Genomic DNA, 16,682 nt, shown 5'->3' on the forward strand with positions numbered 1-16,682 from the left:
TAATTCTGAATTTTCAACCATTTAATAACAGCAACGATGTACAAAAGGAAATGCAGGAATATGCAGCTGTCCCTTATGGGGACTGAACCTGCAACCTTGATGTTATCAACACCACGATCTAACCAACTGAGCTATCTCTGTTTCATTACCCCTCCCATCCAGTTGGCAGGGATTTTGTGTGTGTGTGTGTGTGAGAGAGAGAGAGAGAGAGAGAGAGAACATTTTGTGCCCCATTAACTTGTTTTTTGGGGCTCCCTCTCCCCTTAAGTTCCCCTCGCTTAGGATCCCCCCACCCAGTCCTTCAAACCTTGATGTTGCCCTGAGTGTGCTGATGCCTCCTTCTTATGCACTGGGTGATAATCAGTTTTTTGCAACATTCATACAAGCCACGAAAGACTCAGATTGGAAACTGAAGTACTGATATTTCCCTCATTCTTACCGACCATCTTGTACCATTAACGACTCTGCGACTAGCTCAGAATTTCGCCGATTTAATATGTCTGCTATAAATTCCTTTGGTTTATTTGAAGGGCATCTTCTTTTTCCCCACTCTTAACATTTGAAATATTTGACAATCCCATATTTAAAAGGGCTGCTCTAGAAATCCATGTAGGGGATCCATCAGCGCTTGCATTACATGCACTGCTACACTTGGGCAAAGCTTTGAATCCTCCAGTAGCTCTTCTTGGGCTGCAAGTTTTTGATCCTAAACCACCAAACATCTGGCTCACAAGGCCAGCTACATTTTACATAGGAGTGTCTGTAATAGAGCCTTGTTGTGGGACTCTTAACATCAGAAGAACAGTTAGGGGATTTTGAGTGAAGAAACAGGGAGGTTGCAAGTGATGCGAATTTGGCTGAAAGCCAGTCCCTTGCTAACAGGGCTGGCTGAAGACATATTGCTGCCTGAGGCATCAAATGAGGCTACAACCACCACCACTGAACGTTGAGTTGCATGCTACCCAAGGCCAGCCACGTTATTTTGGCATCAGGGACAGAAAATCCCACAAGCACCTCTTCCTCTCCCTGGCAGTAAACATACAATAATAAGTGTAATACGTCTGGGTCCAATATGCAGAGTTAATAGTTAACATGGAGCTTTTATTCAGGAGAAGCTACAACAGACACTAGTTGTGGTCCCAGTCGCAGCTCCACCCTCCCCTGTAAGGTGTGTTAAAACAGAACCAAGCAGACAACCATCTGGGTTCAAAGTGGCCACAACTTTATTGACTGCAGGTGTAGGTAGAATTTTGGCTCAGGCATTGGGGTGTATATCTGTTCCAGCCTTCTGCTGGAGGGCTGAAACTTATTCAGGGTTGTGCCAAGGATTATGGCCTCCCCAAGACGTCGATCTACTGAGGTGGCCATCCTAAGGTTGCTGCTGGAAGCTCTATGGCCCAACTGCCCTGCGCTTGGCTTCCGGACAGAGACTTCCACCGAGACCCCTTTAATGGGGTACCCTGAGTACGCCGCTGGTTCCGGACACGGTGATGCACTGCTTCACCCCAAAGACTAGGGTTCCACCCAACGCCTTAACTGCCAAAGGTTGTGACGATTTGCTATGAGGAAAGGCAAAACCTCTAGACCGGCCAATGAAATTCCTTCCCAGCCATTGACAATCATAGAAAGGTTGTGAAACACAAGGGATCAAATCCTGGCTAAACAGAGAGAATGTAAGGGACAAGCAAAGTTAAAACATGTTAGGATACATGACACAGGTGACATCTTCTTAAGAGGATTGAGGGAACCCATTTGCGATGTTATGCAATGCCATGGGGAGCCAGGGGGTAGAGGAGCAAAACTGCCTCAGCCCCTAGGAGTTGGTGTACCTGATACAAGATAAATGATTGGCCTGGAATCTAATAGACGATAAGGAAGGGAGAGTGGGTTTGTTCTTCTGACAACTGCACTGAATGGGTCTAGTACATCTGGCTTTTATGAGAGCAGCCCAGTCAGCCAGCAAGGCACTGCCCACCAGGTGGGGCCTCTGATTGCCCAGTTTAAATTATTTTTTGGCAGGCAGATTTGTCCCACTGACTGGCCAGCCCAGGGAAATCCCCAAACAAGTCAAATGACCAGCCAGGCATATGTAATATTGTTGCCTGGGATAGTGGCTGAATGTGAGGGGTGGCAGCTACTGCCCACCCATGAAAGGGGTAAGCGGCCATTTTCTGCTGGATCTCTCAGAGCTAACCAGGCTTCACCCCTTCATACCATTCTACAGGGATCATCTCCAAACTCTCACCCCCCCAAGGTCTTTTGTAAGAGAATGCTACAATAATAAATAACTAACGGGTTTGCCACCATTTCAAGTCACCCCAAATCACCTGTCTGAGGGTGGCCACTTCACTTTGCCTAATGGCCTTACCCCACTTGGTAAGATATTAAGTTACCACGTCAGGAAAATAACTGGACTACTAGCAATTTTCCAGGCCTGGTAATATGCAGAGGTGGAATTTCACAAGACCTTTGCATAAAGCTACATAGATGTCTGCTTGCTGGTGCCTTTAATACCTCAATAATGGTTGCACAAACTCTGTTTTTTCAACCGAGTGCACAAGATTTGAAAACAACCACAATTGTGGTCTGCCCAGCCCAGCCCCAACTTCCATTTGCCTCCAAGTCTGTATCCCTTGTGTAGGCTTCGGGCCCCTGATCTGGGCTGTAGGTCCAAGTAAGGGGAATCCTGGGAGAAGGAGACCTCCCAGAACTCCTTTCTTCTATTCCGGTACCTGGTTAGAGCTTGTTATCCCATGAGTTGAGCTGAGCCAGGTGGGTTTGGCGAGTTTTGCAGAAATACGAAGACTGGGTTTTGTTCCCAGCCAAAAGTAATCAAATGCACTTTTAAGTGTTTTCACATGGAATCTGTAGAGAGATTATTTATTCATGCCGGTTTGTAAAATCCAAGAACTCAAATATTTATGAAACTGAAATGCTTCTTGGAACACGGTCTGTGTCTGCATACTTTCTCACATCTGCTCTTAAGTCCAAAGTGGCACAAAGGCTGGAAAACATTATGCAATCCGTAGCACTGGCGCTTACTCTACAGTAGGATGATCGTCAACTTCTAAATTCATCTAAAACTCTGTTGGCGCAGTTAGGCAGATACCGCTTGCTGGGGGCCTCCTGGCCTGCCACGTCCTGTAAACTCAAAACTGAGACCTCTCTGGAATCAGTGATTGGCTCTGTGACATTAACATATATGGGAGAGTGCTGGAGGGGAAATAGTTAAGTGGGTTGCACAGACAGGACCCAGGGGGGTGGAGTCAGTGGGTCTATAAAACTAGTTCTGGGAGGAGTTTGTTGCGAGTTGTGGGTGGGTAGATGGTTGGATTTCGTGGGTTGGCTGGTTGGGAAAGGCAGTTGGTAATAGAGAGACAGTTAGGGCAGTGATTTCTTGAGTGTGGGGAGGTAGAAGAGATAGAGAGAGGAAAATAAGACTAAGAAAGTAAAGAGCAACAATGTTTGGAATGCTGTAAAAGTTTTGTTTGTGTCTGAAATAAAATGCACTCTTCTTTATTAATTGAAAAGCTGACTGAGACTAAAGTGAATTTACCAGGGAGGACCTGGTTGGTGGCAGCGGATTAGTGGTGTACGGGTCAATAGTCCGTGAGATGACCGGGGGCTCCGTACGAACGCCACAGGCTCCATTCTTGCTGTACCAACAGGTTTAAGCTATAAGCCAGTCCCAGGAGGAAGTGCATAACCTTCCAGTCAAAGGGGTTGGAAATCTCTGAGCAGAATTTCCCGTTTCCAGGAGGCCAGGTGATCAGAAGGAACCAGCCATCTCCTGCCTTCCTCCTACGTGGCCAACCCTACCATTAGGCAGATTGAGATATCCGCCTTGGGCGGCAGATGCAAAGAGGTGACGGAGCACCTCTTTTCTTCTCATTCCCAGTCTCCTCGAGTGCTCGCAATGCTCTTTTCAGCTACCACTCAAAAGAGGCTTCCAAGGCTGGCAATTTTGTGGTCCTGTTTGGATTGTCACCAGTGAGGGATAAGTCCAGGAAATGGCTCTGTGGCCTGACGGTTCCTTGCTCCTGGGCTATGGCAAAGCCACTATTGGATACAACCCAATAGCCGTGGAACAATTAAAATGAAACACAACTATGAAATTGCAATGGTTTTTAATAGTTAAGGCAACAAATAAAATTGGCAGTAGTAAAATATCTTCATAATATTAAGGCTGGAAGCCATTGGAAGGGCCTGTTGCACATTTATTGTTAAAACATGGCTGGGCCATGGCATTAAATTTGGTTCTAGGGTTAACCCCTGAGAAGGCGTAGCTCAAACCAAATCCTGGTTTAGTTGACTTTTTGTGATTTCCTTGCAGCATAAATAAACTCAGAATGTCTTTCCCAGTCTTTCCAGAACTCCTTTAGTATTTTGAAATTATAGCTATTTTCAATTTTTTTAAAAAAAACCCTTTACAGTCTAATTCAAAAAAGAAAAAAAATATCACCCAGGAAGAACTTCTATAAACATGGGTCTGTTCTCATCACGTTTGCAAATATTTCTCCCGAGTTTTTAACTTTAGGATGTTTTTCTTCTTTTGTCTTTTTTGTCAGAGCAAAGAAGACGTTCTCTTTGTAGTCTTGAATAAAGAGGAAGGGTCTGGCCTGGGATTTAGCGTTGCTGGAGGAGTAGACCTGGAACAGAAATCAATCATCGTAAGTGGTGACTGCATCTTTTCTCATAAGTGGGTTGTAAAGCCAGCTGGAAATCAGATCAAGTGCTCATTTATCAGCCATAAAGCCCTGTTGCGAACGGCTGCTTGCATCATTTCTGAGTACCATCTGCTAATGCGATCAGAGAGGGAAATGGGCCCGGGTGCCAAATAAACCCTGATGCACACAAGGTTGCCAAAGAGGAACGCCAGGGGTAGCCTTAAACCACACATCTGAATGATCAGAGCCCCTGGTATCGGCTCCCACTGATATATTTTTTTATGATTCCAGCAGAATCGTAAAATTGTAAGAGTTGGGGAAGGGACCCCAGGGGTCATCTAGTCCAACCCCCCTGCAATTCAGGAATCTCAACACAGAATCATAGAGCTGGAAGGAACCAAGTGATTCCCTGTTTTGGGGCACACCGATGCACCATGAGAAAACGCCTTCTAGCGTGCCACGAGAAATAAATCCATTAAATAGCCCCACAGCGATGGGGAGGGTTATCCCTGTTATGGCTTGCTTGTGATCTTCCCAGAGACATCTTGCCGTTGGAGACACAATGCTAGGCTAGATTTACCTTTAGTCAGAGTCAGCACTGCTGGCAAGTTTTTAAAAACATCATTGCTTGTTTCAGAGATGTCTGCATATACTTGTACTAGGAATTCTATGCAGTAAGCTGGACTGCCAGCCTTGACTAAGTAGATTATTAGCTACATATTTAGCTATTAATTTGGGAGATTTTAAACAGTGGGGACTGAGAATTAATTGTATATTTGTTTAGCAAGTTTGAGCTCAATGTAGGAGGTGAAAAAGAACATGCCAAGGTTGGCTTTTCTTACTAAAGAGTATTAGATTCAGTTTATTAAATTCACACTTCCTCCCAATAGCTCCAAAAGGCACCTCTGCTGAAGCTCTGTCCGCATTTATTTGGGTTCAAGTCATTCTATCAAATCAATCAGTTGCTGTGTTAAACAACTTACAGTTCTTTTACTTGGCTGATGACCTTCACCGCAATGTTATCTTCTTGAAGGTCCACCGGGTTTTCTCAAAGGGGGTGGCATCCCAGGAAGGAATCATCCACCGAGGGGACCACATTCTTTCCATCAACGGCATCTGTCTTGCGGGTTCTGTGCACGGGGATGTGCTCAATGCTCTTCATCAAGCCAGGCTCCACAAATACGCCGTCGTCGTCATCAAGAAGGAGAGAGGCGGAGAAAAGCTGTCTCCTGCCGGGTCTGAAACCTCAATGCCTGGCAGGAAATCCTTAGTAACTGCAACAGCGGGAAGAGCAACAGGTACGCTATTGGTTCAATGCAGGGTTCACCAATGCCAACTGCTGGCCTCTTCGCTTACCTCAGGCATAGGCAAACTCAGCCCTCCAGATGTTTTGAGACTACAATTCCCATCATCCCTGACCACTGGTCCTGTTAGCTAGGGATGATGGGAGTTGTAGTCCCAAAACATCTGGAGGGCCGAGTTTACCTATGCCTGGCTTACCTCTTAGGGATCACCCATACTTCCTTTTATAATAATAATAATTATAATAATGTTATTATTTGTAACCTGTCCAACTGACTGGGTCGCCCCAACCACTCTGGGCAGCTTCCGGCATATACAAAAACATAATGAAGCATTATTATTATTTTTTAAAAGCCTTCTTTATACAGGGCTGCTCTCAGATGTCTTCTAAATGTTCTGTGGTTACTTATCTCCATGGCTTGGGGGGTCAGATAGCTCCATACCCCCCCCAACATTTCATTGATGAAAATAGGGACAACCTAAGGAAAAGCGGGGATGCGGGTGGTGCTGTGGGTTAAACCACAGAGCCTAGGACTTGCCGATCAGAAGGTCGGTGATTCGAATCCCCACAGCGGGGTGAGCTCCCGTTGCTCGGTCCCTGCTCCTGCCAAGCTAGCAGTTCGAAAGCAAGTCAAAATGCAAGTAGATAAATAGGTACTGCTCCGGTGGGAAGGTAAACAGCGTTTCCGTGCGCTGCTCTGGTTCGCCAGAAGCAGCTTAGTCATGCTGGCCACATGACCTGGAAGCTGTACGCCGGCTCCCTCGGCCAATAAAATAAGATGAGTGCCGCAACCCCAGAGTCGGCCACAACTGGACCTAATGATCAGGGGTCCCTTTACCTTTTAAGGAAAAGCGGGACATTCTGGGATCAAATCAGAAACCATGATGACTTCTGTAAATCTGGGACTGTTTCTGGAAAATGGGGACACTTGGAGGGTCTGTCATTGGCTGTCTGCCTGACAAACAAGCAGCTAGTAGTAATAAAAAATACTCCAGGTTTTCGGGGGAGGAAGACCTATGGTGGGCGATAAGGGGCGTCTACACAAGGGCCCTCCAAAACCTGGAGCCAGTTGCACAGTAACTGGATGAATTCACACCAAAGAAGAACCAGTGGGTTTGGGGGTGGGCATTTATGAACTTGGATTGAGCAAGTGAAAAACTTGAGTTTTAATTTGGACTCTTTGGAACCCAAACCGCATTTTAAGATGCTCTCACAGTCGGGTCGATAGGTGCTTAGGAGTTCCAGGCCTCGTCAAACCAACGTGGAGCTGAACTGGTCGGTTTCCACTTTGATCAACTGGAAATCAGATCAGGCCTCTCAGATGCCAGTTTGCAAATAATGTAGTGAATATGAGCATTTTGGAGCCTCGCTCCCAGAGACAAAAGTATTTGGATTTACACACATTCTTGCAATCCAAGATCAAACCATTCCAGCAAAATAGCTGGAGCTCCATGCCAATTGCCAGAAAGAATCCCAACGTTGCGTCCAGCAGTTTCACAATTCCAAGGAATGGAAATAACACAGGGTATGAGAGACTGTGAATGATCTTTTATGCCTCCCAAGGGGCTGGGAAATAAGGAGACTTGCGCTGCTTTGTTAAAGACTACCTCACGCATTCCCTTTTGGCATGACCTCCCTGTCCTGGTGGCAACCCAAAACTTAGACATTAGAACAAAGCAGAGTTAATGTTCTTTACATGTTTCCCTCCACCCCAAAGGTACAAATGGAGAGCTGGGCGAAGCCATTTGTGTTGAACTTCTGAAGACTTCTGCTGGCTTGGGATTCAGCCTGGATGGGGGGAAAGCTTCAATCTCAGGAGACAGACCTTTGCTCATCAAGAGGATTTTTAAAGGTACTTGGAAAACCGCTTTCCAAAGTTTCTGTTTTCTTTTCTGTAGGCATAGTCTTGCCTCTCTTTTCAGAGGGGAGTAACAATACCTTCCGCAATCAGCTGCGTACGGTTGCTCTGAGGCTCCGCTTTTGTTTCCAGACAGACACGTGACACGTGACACAAACTGACACGTGCAGCAATCCCATACAAACTTACTGGGGAGTAAATCTCACTGAAGTCAAATGTAGAGTAGGCATGCATATGATTTCTTCGTCAATCAGATAATAATAATAATAATAATAATAATAATAATAATAATAATAATAATAATAATAATTTTTTATTTATACCCCGCCCTTCCCGGTTCAGAAAACCGGGCTCAGGGCGGCTAACAACAAATTTAAAACACTTAATTGTGATACAACAAAAAACAGCATAAAATACAGTATAAAAGCGTGAATAACAATAAATTCAAAGTTCAATTTAGGGGAAAATCCATCCAATAAACATTAGATGATCACCAGGGCTAGCTGGCTAAATTAGTCCTATTTGGGCCAGTGAGGAGACCAGGGGAGAATTAGCTGTGGGATCCCAGAGCGGGTAATCTTCATAAAAAGGGGAGGAGGAGGGAAGAAAGAAAGGGGAATAAAAGATCAGGCTAAGTTCAGATTGAAAGCCAAGCGGAATAGCTCTGTCTTACAGGCCCTCCGGAAGGAAGTTAAATCCTGCAGGGCCCTGGTCTCATGGGACAGAGCATGCCACCAGGTCGGAGCCATCACTGAGAAGGCCCTGGCCCTGGTGGAGGATAATCTGACTAGCTTAGGGCCCGAGATCTCTAAACTATGATTATTCATGGACCTTAAGGTCCTCTGCAGGGCATACCAGGGGAGGCGGTCCCATAAATACGAGGGCCCTAAGCCACAAAACAGTGGAACAGACTCCCTCGGGATCTTGTGGACTCTCTTTCCTTGGAGGTTTGTGAGCAGAGGTAGGATGGCCATCTGTCATGGATGCTTGAGTTGAGATTCCTGCGTTTGCAGGGCATTGGATTACTTTGCCCTCAGGGTCCCTTCCAACTCTACAATTCTATGATTCTGTGAAATTAAGTGATAAAACATAATCCATGGAAATCAGCAGCTGAGTCAGAGAAAGGCGGTGTAAACAAATGAGGTGTGGAATTACCCGTACTACCTGCAGAAAAAACAGTGGGCAGTTGTACCCTCAACCAGTGCTTTGCAGCAATCCTCTCCACCCTAGAAGAAATATAAATGAAAGCAAAGCACCGCCATCTGCTGCAGCTGCCAGTAAACTTTCCTGGGGGTGGGAGACACCAGGGTGGCATGGGGGCCAAGATAACTGGTCTCTTTAAACCTGTTTCTACATTTTCTTCCTTGGAGAAGCGCGTGATGGCTGGCAGGGAGGAGGAGTGAGGTAGGGGCAAGCCATTTGAGGTTTGACTCACCTCAAAGCAGGTTGATATGTTCAAGCAGGGACAGGCTGGAATTTTTGGTCCTCCTTCCCTTTCAGTTGGGACGTGGGTGGCACTGTGGGTTAAACCACAGAGCCTAGGACTTGCCAATTAGAAGGTTGGCAGTTCGAATCCCCGCAACGGGGTGAGCTCCCATTGCTTGGTCCCTGCTCCTGCCAACCTAGCAGTTCGAAAGCATGTCAAAGTCCAAGTAGATAAATAGGTACCGCTCCGGCGGGAAGGTAAACGGCGTTTCCATGTGCCGCTCTGGTTCGCCAGAAGTGGCTTAGTCATGCTGGCCACATAACCTGGAAGCTGTACGCCGGCTCCCTTGGCCAACAAAGCGAGATGAGCGCCGCAACCCCAGAGTCGGCCACGACTGGACCTAATGGTCAGGGGTCCCTTTACCTTTTTACCCTTTCAGTTACTCACCCCATCCTGGCTGGGCTTCTTTGCTGTTCTCAGGACATTTTTCGTTCATCTCCAGCTTGAAAGTTGTCTCCCTTTTCCCTGCCTGGCCTTAGGCAAGTCCCTGTCCTCAAGCTTTGGAAACTGAGGAAAAAAGAGGCTAGCCTTGAAAGTTTCCTGTGGATGCGGACTGCAGCACACTTTGCAACTTTAGAAGTGTTTTAGGAATGATGGCCAGAAACTGAAGTCCAATATAGTCTCAGGAACCACAGTGAACTTCTGCTATTGGGCAAATTGGAATGGAATTTTACTGCAGAGCTGAGTCTTGGAAATCAAAAATGAATTGTGTTTGAATGTGAGGTTCTTCTGCGCTTCGGCTCTTTGGTCCTAACTTTCATTTCTTTCCCCCAACAGGTGGCGCTGCAGAACAAGCAGGAAAACTGGAAGCCGGCGATGAAATCCTGGCCATTGGTGGGAAATCCTTACTTGGACTCATGCATTACGATGCTTGGAACATAATTAAATCTGTCCCAGAGGGACCTGTCCAGTTGCTTATCAGAAAGCATCAGCCTCCAGTATGATGGGCATTGAAACTTGTTAACCTAAACTTACCTTTGTGGCACACCCTTCCAGGTTGTGTGCGATGGAACCATTACAAACACATTGCAAGTGCTGAGCCTTGTTGATTCAGTGGCGTTGTTCTGTGTCAGACTGCTAAAATCAGCCAAGGAACATCAAGATACGTGAGCCAGGAACGTATCCCAGCGAATGCACCAGTGTTTTATAAATGGCATCATTTCCTCCACCACCACTAACCCCAGTATTATTATTATTGGCTGCATGGACTTCTGTTGATCTGAATCTCCTTCCTGTCTTCCTCAAGACCAGCTCCATCAGTCACCTGTTTGGAGTTGCACCGGAGCAAAGCTGTTGAAATCAGTCTTGGAATCTGTTTTCAACGCAAGCTTCGATCTGCCTGGGATTACATGAAGCGAAAAAGACTGCCATGGAGCACGTGCAGAGTGCAGCTGCCGCATTGCCTGGACAACCCCCAACCAAGCTCACACATCTGGGTGGACTATGGGTGGAAGTCAGGTTGCTTGACTGCGAAACAAACCTATCATTTTATCAATCAATTACTGCACTTTGGATTCACTACATAGATGGTGCAATAAACGGTACTTTGCATAGGTTGCATGGGAAAGCTTGGCAGAGTACAATTTGCAATATGATTTGTATCTGGTTTCTTCTTGCTACGGTTAAAGGATTCAAATGTCCCCTTTGGGTCCACCCAACTATTACTTGGAAAAATGGTTCTCAGTGCTCTAGGGAGACAGCCTGTGGCTCTCTGAGGAAATACCAGGATACGGTCTCAAGGCACATGAAGCTACTGTCATGCTGCAGCTAAGCAGGTCTGGGGACTGCTAGGGTGCATGACCACCTAGCAACAGCATCCTCTTGGGTTCCATGTCTAAAGAAAGACATGGCATTCGTGTGTAAGGAAATAAGTGAAACACATAGTTTAGCTTCCAGATTCAGTTGCTGGCGTTTGCCAGTTCCAAGGATTTTGGGTGCCACAGTCTCTGGACAACTGTGCCTGGGACCCTGGGGAGTTGCTGCCAGTCCGAGCAAGCAGTGCTGGGGCTATATGGACCAACAATCTGATTTTGGTATGAGGAAGTTCCATATGTTCATACGGGAGCCACAAGCCATGAAGGCGTTTCAAGCTTATGTGACAATCTCTGCCTCACTTTCCTTGCTAAGCTGCTGGAGTTTCACCCAGTGCTCAACGAACAACACACAACATGACTTTTATAACTGGTAAACTATTTATTGGGAAAGCGTACAGTACTTTAGCAAGTTTGGGTAATGTTTTTAAAAAGTCAAGATAGTGAATTGTGTGTCTGTCCTGGGTATTTTTACACTTAGCAAGCTAGGGGGTGGTATTCAACTAAGTTTTCCTCGAGAGTAGGCCCGCTGAAATGACTGGGCTTAATTTAGCTATGTTTATGTTAGTGGGCGTACTCTGACTAAAACTTAGTCAAATAGCACCCTAACAGATGAAACCTGCCCTGTTTTTTTACAACAGGGATTTTGTAGCTGTACCATGTTGTTTTGATTTCAGCTGACTTGTGGGTCAAGTGTTTGTCTATTATGTTTGAGACAATCTCCCTGTTCTTTTAAGTGGTGTTTCTTTGAGTGTTCCTCCTCAAAATGGCTTGAAGCAAGCGTAGAATTTTTTTTTAAAAAAAGATGCATTTATAGAGTTTTCAAAAACAACAACATAAAGACAAACAATGAACAAAAGCAAAGAACAACTGGGTTAAAACCAGAACTGCAAGTGTGGTGTGGTTTTTTCCCCACCATAGAAGTGAAAATTCTTGGGGGGGGGGGTGGTTCTGAATACTTATATGAATGCATTCAGCTCTTAGGATTAAGCCACTATAACTCAATTCACACTGGAGAAAGCCACAGAAAGCAATATGTCTAGGGAGAAAATGTTCCAGACAATTGGTAGTTTTCTAGAAGAACACATCATAAATTGTATTCTTTCAGTATTCAGAGTTTATGATCCTAGTTTTCAAACCTATTGGCCTCTAATTAGATAGCTAGAAAGTAGATGGTCTGGTTTTTGGAAGAATTGGAACTCCCGCCATGGTAAATTTCCTCCTTATCAAGGATGGGGAAACTCAGCCCTATATGTGGCCCTCAGAGCCTCTCTCTGTCTGGCCCTTGGGAATTTCCTCACGCCACAACTCATCCCCAGCTACACTCCCCTACTGGCCCTAACTGGAATGTTTTTGCCTGGCTGAAAAGAATTGCATTAACAAGTACTTTCTGGGGTGAAGTCACCGGAAGGATAGGCCCCCAGAGTTTGGATAATCGGAAGGAAACAAAAGATGAGAAAACATTTGCATTATGGGTGTAAATTCACCTGTAAATTCTGAGTGACCGTATTTTCTGCTGCTTCCATTCTTAAGCGTTGGTTTTAAGTGGTTTTCTATACATCTATAAGCACAATTGCTGCATTTGTTGAAACAGATACTGGGAAGGCACTTAAATCTCATTTCCCCAGTCGAGCAAGTGAGATCCACACGTGGAGGCAGACTTCTACATATATAGGAAATGTGGCTGTATCTCTCACTGCATCACAGTGCTCACCGGGGTTCATTGAACTGGATATGGGCACCCTATTCAGGTCCACCAGTTATTGGGGATCCCCCTCCACCACCCATGATTTTTTATGACAGATGTGTAGTTTGAAATTCCCTAAAAAACACTCTTCAGAGCATCACATGCACTGATGCTGAATATTTAATCCATAGTCAAAGCACATGTCATTCTGACAGATAATTTTGATCAAATATGGGAGATTGAGATAGTCTTTAATGTATGGGTAGGCAAACTAAGGCCTGGGGGCTGGATCCGGCCCAATCGCCTTCTAAACCCAGCTCGCGGGCAGTCCAGGAATCAGTGTGTTTTTACATTAATAGAATGTGTCATTTTATTTAAAATGCATCTCTGGGTTATTTGTGGGGCATAGGAATTTGTTCTTTTTCTTTTAATATTGTCTGCCCCCCCACAAGGTCTGAGGGACAGTGGACCGGCCCCCTGCTGAAAATGTTTGCTGACCCTTGCTTTAATGTATAGATAGCAGGTGCGGTTGAAAAAGGTGTCAACATAATTTCCTTGAGAAATTAGTTTGGGGAAGCCTTTGCCCTGAAAGACGGCATATAAATAATACTGGAGATCAAATTTATTAAATAATGGTTTGCTGTGTTTAGCGTCAGGGGTTGCCTTAAATTGCTGTGTCAATGTCAGGGGATATAGAGTCAAAATTCCAAAAGGAGACAATGCTTCATTCTTTCTTTTAAAAATACAAACATCTTCAGTATTTGTGATGGGAGAGAGAGAGTCTGTCTCAGGCCATTCCAGCCTTACTCTGTGTGGTTTTATTTTATGTATTTATCTGAATACATACGTTTGCCAGAATGGCATCAGGCAGGCGATGCATTCGAGTCTTGCATGTTTTCTCCATTACAACTCTTGAGGCGGAAAATAGACTTTGAGTAGAGCTTAATTTCATTCCCCTTGAAGCAAAATGAAACCCAGTCAGCCTCAGGGAGAGCTGTGTGCAAGTTGCAAATCTTACACACTGCTTGGTGAACATTGTTAGCATCCCTATATATATATAGAAAGCATACCAGGGATCTGGTCCCTTATTATGGTCTGGCGTACATATGTGATGACTAGCAAAGAGGCAGCAAGTTGCATTAGCAAGGATGCTGTAGAAATATTGCAGATCTTCCTATTGCCTCTCTCCAGTCTCCTATGCCCTTCTGTCATCTTCCTGTCACTCCCAGGCCCCATTGAGTAACCCCAATCTCTTGACACCACTTTCTGCTCCAATCAGGTGCCTGCCTTCAATTTCCTTGACAATGTCTGCATGTGAAGCAGAGGAGATGCCAAAGAGATGGAACCTAGGAGATCTGGAGATACAGATTTTACACTATTAATATTTTCCAAATGGCTAAACCATTGCAATGGGCTTCTTCTCAGAATTGTCACTTTCCCCCACCTCAGTCCTTAAGGTTTATTCAAACACCTCCTCCATAATCGATATGCATTTAAATTAGGAAGGTGTTACATATGAGGTTTCACCAACAGGAATTTGATGTTCATCCAGAAATTGAGGCATAATATCTTGTAATTTTGGAAACGTTTCTTTGGGAGTATGAGTGATTTCAAGAGCATTATTCAGAAAATAGTCAAATAGTTTACATACCATCTTGCATTTCCTGTCTGTTATATAAAAGCCTACACTAAACAAGAGGATTACGTAATAAAATGCTGACTGCGATTTAAAAGTTATGACTAATTAAATTTCTATGCTGATCCATTAACTTGTTCTAGATATAAATGACTTGTTACTGTTGAGCTTTTAACTCGATGTCATAATAATACTTTTTGATGGATCGTAAAAATTTCTGGATGCCCCCCCCCCCAATTCAAGCAAGCTGAAATGAGTATTTCATTATTTCTCAGAAGCTGTGTGGAATACACATTCTTCATGTCATAAGAAACCTGCCTTCTGATGAACCAGTTTCGCAAGGAAAGAATTAATCAGATGCTACAAATCTTCATCTTTTACAAAGATAACAAAATTGATTTGTGCAATACATGAAAATAAAGGTGAAAGATGTAAGAAACCAAAATCACAGGCCTGGTCACACAAAGCAACAAATGAGATAGCAAACCTGTTTCTGGATTCTACCGCTTTAGACTGCAGCTGGGAAGGTCGTATGACTGATCGCTCTTCCATACAAAAATATTCCCTGCAGATAGAAATGTCAAGCAAGAAGTGTGCTAGCCTAGTCATCTCCCTGACACCTTATTTTTCTACTTACAGAGGTTTTTGAGGCATTTGGCAGTGTGATTCCCCACCCACCCATTATCTGAAATAGTCCCATCTAGACACAGGTTTATCACCTCATCTGTTTTCTGGGGGGGAAAGAGACCACAATTTTTATCTACATTTGTGTGGGGTGTTTGTTTGTGTGTGTGTGTTTTAAGTGTAACACACGATTGTATGATATTGTATATTGGCACCATTATTTATATAAATATATCATTCATGTTGCGAACATTTTTAAAATGCCTTGTTGTAATAAGAGAAGTGCAATAATAGGAAATAGAGTACATTTTCCAGAACTTGCTTTGCCCCCTTTATGTAAATCGGCATCTCAGCAAATCCTTCTCTTCCCCTCACCCCATTTTTTTAGTGGTTTTTTGAAAATAAACATGACGCTTACTATTTCTGTAGGTATTTGTTCTTTATATGTGTTGAGATATGATTTAAAATGTGCTGTAAGTTTGTAATATGTTGTTTGCCTTATAGGCTGGAGAGATTGCGAGGTCACACCAAAGTACCTCACAGTAGTCTGTGTGCCCAATCTTATTCTGATAAGTGGCAAGGAAATTTATGGTCTGAATTATCCTGCAGACATATGCTCATTCATGTATCATTTCTACCACTTATGGCAGAGGATATCCTCCTTTCGTGCTTTTACGTCAGCCATTCCCAGCCCTGTTCAGATATCTTCAGCTACAGGCCCCACCAACTCTAGTCAGCGTGGCCAATGGTCAGGGATGATGGGAGTTGTAGTCCAAAACATCAGGAGAGCACTAGATTGAGAAATACTTTTTGGCATCCCCATATTTCCTTCACCAGCCAAGCCTGCAATCCAATTGTCTGAACGAGGATGTGCCTTTTGCACTAACCATCTGGCATCACCTGGCCTTGGCTGGTGTGGGGACTTCTGGTGTAGGGCAGTGCTGAGTCCCCCCCCCCCAAATGAGTCCACCACCATTTGGTCACTTTCACCCCTGTCCCTTCCCTTGCCGTCTTCCTCTGAAACCAAACTATGCAGGTACCAAAAGAGAGAGGACAAGACAAGCAGAGACACCTTCTCCTTGCTTACTGTCACTGTTTTCACACTGAGGTTAGGTAAACAGACAATGAATACATTCATTCATCAAAATAAACCATGGTTTAGTGTGACGTGCCTGAACCGCTACAGGCCTTGGGCTCGCATACTCCCCAACTTAGCCCCCTACACAGCCAAGACACCGAGATGGGAAGCTTCCACTTGTGGTTAACCACAATTCAGTTTGTCTGAGCTCCAGACTAACTATGGTTAGGTTCAACCCATGTTTCGTGGGAGGGGCCGTTATTGGTTTGTTTTTGTCTTATTTTGTATTCTCGTGTTGTGAAATAGAATGTTCACTCCCACGGCCATAAAGATGTTCCATGCAGTACCTGCATAAATTCCATTCATTTAGAAAGTGAGCACTGAAGGAGCAAAGGCTAGGTTCTCACTCTTAATGTCTTGCTGTTTTTCTTTCTGGTGGAGAATATGAAACACAGAATAATAATCCAGAACGATGAAAATACTCAAACACATAGAATGAGAAAAACTAGACCATTTAACATCCATTCAACAC

General features: G+C 44.5%; 1 protein-coding gene across 6 annotated transcripts in view; it reads left to right on the forward strand.

Annotated features, from left to right (window-relative positions):
* The window catches only part of PDZD2 (PDZ domain containing 2), a 245,239-nt gene extending 229,739 nt beyond the window's left edge, over positions 1-15,500 (forward strand). For all 6 annotated transcript variants that reach the window (XM_081212580.1, XM_081212583.1, XM_081212582.1 and 3 more), the window contains 4 exons: positions 4,569-4,670; positions 5,701-5,965; positions 7,688-7,822; positions 10,092-15,500. In XM_081212580.1, coding sequence (XP_081068706.1) covers positions 4,569-4,670; positions 5,701-5,965; positions 7,688-7,822; positions 10,092-10,258 — 669 coding nt within the window. In that variant the 3' untranslated portion in view covers positions 10,259-15,500. The remainder of the gene's footprint in view (positions 1-4,568; positions 4,671-5,700; positions 5,966-7,687; positions 7,823-10,091) is intronic.
* The last annotated feature ends 1,182 nt before the right edge of the window (positions 15,501-16,682 follow it).

This window comes from Podarcis bocagei (genome assembly GCF_964188305.1).
Source record: "Podarcis bocagei genome assembly, chromosome: 11".
Classification (NCBI taxonomy): Eukaryota; Metazoa; Chordata; class Lepidosauria; order Squamata; family Lacertidae; genus Podarcis; species Podarcis bocagei.